Source organism: Anomalospiza imberbis, chromosome 8, assembly GCF_031753505.1.
Source record: "Anomalospiza imberbis isolate Cuckoo-Finch-1a 21T00152 chromosome 8, ASM3175350v1, whole genome shotgun sequence".
In the NCBI taxonomy this organism is placed as follows: domain Eukaryota; kingdom Metazoa; phylum Chordata; class Aves; order Passeriformes; family Viduidae; genus Anomalospiza; species Anomalospiza imberbis.
The window spans coordinates 8,875,034-8,882,441 of record NC_089688.1 but is presented as its reverse complement, the minus strand read 5'-3'; the positions used below and the strand labels follow the sequence as shown (position 1 = coordinate 8,882,441).

At 35.6% G+C, this 7,408-nt stretch overlaps 2 protein-coding genes across 5 annotated transcripts in view; both read right to left on the bottom strand.

Annotated features, from left to right (window-relative positions):
* SNCG (synuclein gamma) overlaps positions 1-7,408 on the bottom strand; it is a 205,591-nt gene that overhangs the window by 41,180 nt on the left and 157,003 nt on the right. The gene's annotated exons all lie outside the window — the stretch shown is intronic.
* BMPR1A (bone morphogenetic protein receptor type 1A) overlaps positions 2,470-7,408 on the bottom strand; it is a 73,369-nt gene continuing 68,430 nt past the window's right edge. For all 4 annotated transcript variants that reach the window (XM_068197234.1, XM_068197233.1, XM_068197235.1 and 1 more), the window contains one exon: positions 2,470-7,074. In XM_068197234.1, the coding sequence (XP_068053335.1) occupies positions 6,949-7,074 (126 nt within the window). In that variant the 3' untranslated portion in view covers positions 2,470-6,948. The remainder of the gene's footprint in view (positions 7,075-7,408) is intronic.

Below are 7,408 nucleotides of genomic sequence, written 5' to 3'. Positions count from 1 at the left end.
CTTTTAAATAAGCCTCCATCTAAACCTCCTGCAATTTTTGGTGGGATGGTTGTTTGGGCTTTTTTATTAGATCAACATAACCACACCACTATGACCTGTATTTTTAGGCAAACTAGAGAAATCAATTTAATGAAGATAATTTAAAATACAGCTATTGGTTGGCTCAGTGGATTTAGGAGACTTACCACACATGAAAAACAACCTGCAGCTGACCATAGGCACTGGGAAGAGTTGTCTGTAAGAGCTCCAGCTTCCCTCACAGCAGACTGACTAAACTAATGTGCCTGACGGCCAGGCAGCAATAGGCACAGAAACGTGTGCTCACTCCAGGATACAGATATCTGTAATGTCAATCTGACACTCATATTTAAAAATAAAGGCTTCCAACAGCTTTTAGTACTTCCTAGAAACCTGCCAGAAAACATTGCCACTGCTTCAAGTTTCTGTATTTCCAGACTAAAGCACTAAGCTTTCTAATAAGGTAGAAAGATGTGCATCTTAGTGCCTTCAGGGAATTATTTTGTTACTGATCTGCTGCTTTATGAATGTCAGTATCTTATAGTACATTTTAAAACTAAAGTCTCCTAATGTTTTTTTTTTTTTCTTTTCCATTAATAAGACAATCTCCTTACTGTACTCCAAATTCAAGTACTGACTGTATCATATATAAACAATTTTACTTTCTATAGATCCAGCAATGCCTGAATTCTTCAGATAATATTCACATCAAGCCAGAGTCTGAAGCCCAAGGAGGTCTCCTCATGAAGCACTCAGGAGGTGGTCAGCCCATACAGCGGTCCTTTCCTGGCTCTGATTCACAGCTGATACTGATCTACTGCATTAGCATCAGTGAGAAAGACCAAAGTGGTGTTCTGGGGAAAGGTGAAGATAAAATTGCAGAAGGAATTAAGGAAATTATTAGAATTAAATTTGATCCTTTCTGAATTTAGTGATACTTCTACTATTTATTCAAAAGCTTGTGCTTCAGTTTGCTAACTACTCAGTTTGCTTTTTGGTGTGACCACAAAAGATCCATGTATGGTGTTTACACATTTCACTGGATGAAGCCGTTTCCCGTCTTAGATACTGATGCAAGCTCATCAGTAACATATTCTATATAGTGCTCAAACCCGCCCATTTATAACGGAGAACATTTTCGTATTCATTACTAGCAGGCAGCAGAACTTACTGTCACTCAAAACTCCCCAGCATTTTCCCAAATCCTTTCTTTAGGACACGGCACCACCCCGTGGCCGTTGCACAAAGCAACACCGAGAGAAAAAGCCGCTCGTCAGAACACGGACAGGTGCAAACACTTACCCACAATTTTCCTTATGTCCTCCTGCAACGCTAACATGAAATCCCCGTTTGAAATCCAACCACGACCCTGCAGCCACTGAAGACATTCCATTCCAAAACAGCCACAACCACAGGAAAAAGGTTTACTTTGCCAAGATACTAATTTAAGGAGACAAAATCTTTATGCAGTCTAATTTCCTGGTATTACGTGTTACAGACAGAAAGGCTTGAGACTACATTGCTGATCTTTCCACTGCACTTTCCAGAACCATACTGCAAGAATTTAACACTTGATTGTATAGGAAAAACAAATCAAGGCTTATAATTGTAATATATTGGTAACAGTTTTTATGATGTTCAGATATCAAACCTTTCTAGCTACTGTAAAAAATATGTATCTAAATCTAAAATTATTCCTGATTAAATGCAAAAAGAGAACAGAAACTGATCTTACTTCTTTCTCCTTGTAAACTAAGGGTGAACTCTATGGAGAGTAGAAGCCAATACATTTCTGCAATGAGAGAATTCTGACACTCTCTTCATAGTACTCACAGGTGAGATATCCCCTAGACTGGTCTTCATTTGCTTGAATCATAAAAACCAGAGTAAATTTACCAAGAATACAGAAGCTCCTGCATATTTTTGCAACAAGCAGTATATAGACATATTAAACTCAAATCTCATAACTTGGACACTATTACACAAAAAGAATGTTGTAAACAGAGGGAACAAAAAGCAACTACAAAATTCCCCATCCCTTTATTTTTCCTCTTTTTACGTGGTGAGCTTGAGACAAATTTATATGGATAAAACCAACATGTAGTGAACTTGCATATGTTCAAATAAAAGTATTATTTGATTTTTACTTACTTTTGGCTTTGCTGTAACACAGGGATAAAAACCAGGAGAAGGAAACACTATTTTTTACTGTTGTGCCCAAATTTAAATTTCGTGCAAAGAATAAAGAGCTTGAACTTAGAGAGCACCACATACTTTTCAATATCATTGAACAATAAAAGCAGTAATTAACAACTTATTCAGAGACTTTGGGGGGGAAACCATAAACGAGGTACGAAAAAGTAAGGAGTTATTTAGTTACAGTGTTAGGATTTCCAAGTCATTACATTTTTAAGGCAAAATCTTATAGTAACAAAACACATTACTAATGTGTACTAAAATAAGGTTATTTACTTAAAAATGATACATTGGACATAATCTGTGTACAGAACAAGCAATTCATGGTAAACTCAATAAGGCACCTTCTAAAGCAGATGCTGTACAAAATACATTAGTGTGTTACATTTTTAAAGTAGTATTCTACACTTCTGGCATATAACACACACAAGAGTGTGACCATTTGTCTTGTTCCACTCTTCTTTCATATTTTATTTACATCTTTTCTAAGTTAACTACAATGTTATTTATTCTTCTTGTATACAATATAGTACATTTCATTTTGGGCATGTCATGTCAGAGCACAAATGTCACTACATGATGTGGGCTTCTATAATTGCATTAAACAGTAAAATATCACAAAGCAACAATTACATTAGATTTGTCAAAAAACCAGAAGTAATGTGCCCTCTACTTCTGCTGTACAACCAAGGCTGAGCACCGTGGTTCCATAAGGACTGTACTGTGCAACACTGCCAGCTGCTTTTAGACATCACCCCTACTTGGAATAAAGACTGTGGGCACAGGATAAAGACTTAACTCAGAGGCACTGTCAGGAGAAGGAGCAAAGGCTAAATCATTCTAATATTTCACAGAAGATGAGCATGTAACTTCCCTTTAAAAATATTTGCAATAGCAAAAGAATGTTTATTAACTTTTATCTCTGCTCTTCAAACACTTTTAGACCATTAAAATACAGTCAGTTAAGACAGAGTAGATGAACTGTATCCAAATGATTTGTTTTATAAACACATTCAAATGGTCATTTAGATCAAGATCTAAAATTTGATTCTAGACGACTATGGAGGTAACTTATAATATTAATTTTACATTTCATTCAAGACCTCAAAAAGGCTAATTAAGGAAATAATTCAGAAAAAAATGATGGATATTGGGAAAACTCTTTCTTCAGGAAAAATTACATTAAGTAAAATCCAGAATAAACTCAGAATGTAAGCCTAATTTTCTCTGTAGGAATACCACATTTCTGGTGGAATTTACAAGTTAACCAGGAACATAAAAACTTTCCTTTTAGTTGCTGTAACAATAAGAATGAAGTGACTCCAATTACTTCCATCTAAAATCCCATGGAACAGGTTCAATAAACATAAAAATCCCTCCATATGAGTGTTTAAGAACTTCCAAGGCACAGTCTTGATACTCCCCAAGGTATTTTCCACACAGTTGATTTTTGTATTAAAAAAAACCAAAAAACACATTTGTCAGTTTTGGAGGATATTTTTTTGAATGACAAATGCTTAAAATTCTGACCACTAAAAATGAGATTAAGCACAGTCCAATAGAAGATTCTTATTACCATCTCTAACCTTAAAGGCTTCTGAACTGTACAAGATTGCATGAAGCAACAACTTACCTTTGGAGTAAGGTAATTATGCTTACTTAAGTAAAAATTAATGGGCTGGCTTAAGAGTACATTTTTCTTTTCCCAAATGATTAAGTATCAGTATAGACATCCTTTAGTGCCAATGTTTTGTTGAGTATCGGAATCAAGGAAGCTGCTGTTCAGCACAGCAAGAACTACACATGCACGATACATTTGAGTATGAACAGAGTAACTGAAGTGCCGATAAATTAGGTTTAAGGCAAAAAAGATTTTTTTTTCCCTCTCAAAAAATCATCTTTGCAGCAGTTGGTTCCCTCTGTGTTAAAGTAAACTTGAAAATTAATTTAGGTCCCAAGGTGTCTAACCATCCTATTGCTGCCTTGCAAATACCTAAACAATGGAAAAGAAAATAAGGGAAAATTTACAAATTATTGAAATTCATACTTCCAGAAGGGGCTTCCTGAACAGCTGGGAAAAATGAACTAAAAAAAAATTCACAAAACATGTTTACAGCAAATGATGATGTGGCAAATCCTAAAAGAAATGACACAATATTCTACATAGGACGGGGTTAATTTAGACAGATCTCCATGCTCTGAAAGTTTAACCTAGCAGGGTGCCTACATAAACATTTTTTCCTTCTTATTGATAAAAATTCTAGAGAAGGAAAAAAAAAAGCTTATCCCTTACTTTTTTTTGGATTATACCAAAAGTTTTCCAACTACCTGTGCAAAAATTATGTGCGAAGACATGATTAACAATTTCAAAATCATCATATATTTCTTGGCAATGGACGGAGAAACTTTTTTTTAAAAAGCCCTTTATCATGAGGATTGTGGCACAATATCATAAATCTCTTGCTGTTTTCAAATAAGTTAAAGTTGACATACCTATGAACTTCTCAGCCAGAATACATATTAATACTTAAAGGCATTACTAAACAAAAGTAATGACTTTATTTAAAAAAAAAAGTCCCTTGAAATAGCTAGTTTTCTATAAAATATGTAGAACTGTTAAATAAAGTCTGTACATCACAATAGAAAATAAAAATACTGCAATCTTTTGCCTGACCATTTACATTATGGGAACTACAGGATTAAAACAAAAAGTTAACATGCTAAAAGGTTGTAATTGTTCACAAATCACATTACTTCTGTGTTACATTGCTTTGTATCAGTTGCATTTTCAAGGGAAATTTAAACATATCAAAACAATCTCTATGTAAATATTTTAAGACAACAAATAATCCGGCATAAATCAATCTGAAGTTTTAACAATTTCATCAATTCTGCTATTATTCTTAACCTTTTTCTTCAAATCTCAACTATGGCGTGTGTGTGTGCATATATCTAATTGTACAGATGTACCTAGGACTAGGTATTTGTTGTTTGGGTTTTTTTTTACTGAAGCACACAGTATAAATAACTTCCCTTTTTAAAGATACCTAGAACAAGATTTACAGTACAAAACTATAGGCACTTAAATTATCAAATAGATTCAATGGTTCCAATACTGTGTGTTCAATCTTCAGACGATTCATGCTTTGAAGCTTCAACTTGAGTTATGGTACTATTTTCTAACTTGCAAGTAGAAGTGCCAAAGGAGTTATAAATCATTAATTCTACTTTACAGTAACCTCATGGAGGGTTCTGGCTTCTATACACCTTGTGTGGGTCAGTGGTGAAAATGGGGGAACTTCAGTTTCTCGTGCAGGTCGAACAGTTGGCACAATAAAACCAAGTTTTACAATTGTGCTGACTTACTGTATCTTCATGATTTAATTTCAATACCATTCCTCCCAAACCTAACTAGAACTTACAACACCCACTGATTTACCTTGTCTCAAATCTTCACTTCCACTAAGTGGCCCACAGATGTGGCCTCCTGTGTCTACATCAGAGCAACCCAGTTCCAAATCTTCTGCACACTGTGGATGTGATCTTCAACAGTTCACATACTCACTTCTCCTGGTTTTGACCCTTTACTGCGTTCTCTGATCTTCAGAGCACCGAGAGCTTCCTGCGTTTTTTTGTGTCTGTAGACCAGACTTGTTCTCAAGCCTTTGGAAACTCACCTTCTACCTAGTTTTGTCAAATGATGAAAGAGCACATGGCTACAGCTGACAAATCCCTTCCTTTGTGGGAAGAAATTCAGAGCCTGACAGACACCTATCAGAGTCCCAATACAGCAGGAAGGCAAAACACATCACCATCAGTCTTTCTGCTAAGATGTAAAGTATTCTATGGCAAAAATGCTGGTTGCATGTGGCACTGTGAAAAAATATGACAAATATCAGGGATCCAATTATGAAGCTCTCTCTAGGCTGCAAGTGAGATGACCAAAGCAGTCTACATCTCTAGAAAAGATTGTTTCAAGCTCCTTACAGATTTAGGTAGGCATTGCTTAATTAATTAATGGTTCACATTTTTACAGTTCTCCTTGTGACCAAATAAAAAACAGAAAAAAAATTAAAACTGAGATTTCAGAAGATAACTTAATGGCAAAAGATTCAGCAGCAAATCTCTGATTGTGGAGTCATAAAATGCATGGAGCCCTGACCATAAAACTTTGTTCATTTAAATGTTTCTTATATAATCCAAATGACAGCAAAATAATCCTGGCACACACATAAAGGCATAAAGAACTGTTAAACTGAGTAGTATCACAAACAGATTAATAACCTACAGGCTGTTTCACCAAAACTTGGTATGGATTGACTAGGTTTTATCAGGTAGAAGGCAGAAAAAAAAAAGCTTATATTCTCCATCTCTGTTGAATCCATATAGCTTGTTAGGCTTTCACAGAAAGCACTGTAATCTGAACATTCAATTCAGTACCCAGAGTTTTACTGGAGACTCACTAAGTATGATTGAAGTCTCAATGCAGCTCAAACCAAAACAAAATGTGTATTTTCTCAAGGCTGTCCATATATTTAGCACGTAGTGTATAGAGGCTCTCAGTATCATGGTCTATGAAGTACTGAAAGATTTCATTAGCAGCCTGTAGAAGTGTGCTGAGAAAATATACTGAATCTCAGTTATTTCCTCTTCTTTATTTTTCTCTTCCTCACTCATGTTTGAGTGAAAAGATCTAGGGAGTCCAGCTTTGCTCTCCAAAGTCAATTTCCTATGTCAAATCTTTACATCTTGTGATTCCACCATCTTGGCAAGTGTCTTCTTGATCCTCAAGGCAGTGAGCCTTGAGGCAGGATTATGAGCCCAGCACTCAGACATCAACTTCAATATTGCTCTTAAACACTGCAGAAGGAAAAACAAAGGCATGCTTGAAACAATCTTGTAACAATCACTACATCCACAGTTATAATTCTGGTTTGCTATCAAGCTCAAATTATAGAACTTTCAAGTTCAAAAAGGTGCAACTTCCAAATTTTCTGCAAAATTGTTGGTAGAAAACTATTATAAAGAGATCTGCTGAAGGAAAAAACCCCAAACCACCCCAAACCCGACATCCACATGCCAATCCTTCTCATCCCACCACATCACTGCCTAGTATTACAGTAGCTGGAACTAATGGAAGTGTTGATTTAGTCTCTCAATGATGCATTACCAGAACTTCTCTGTACAACTCAAG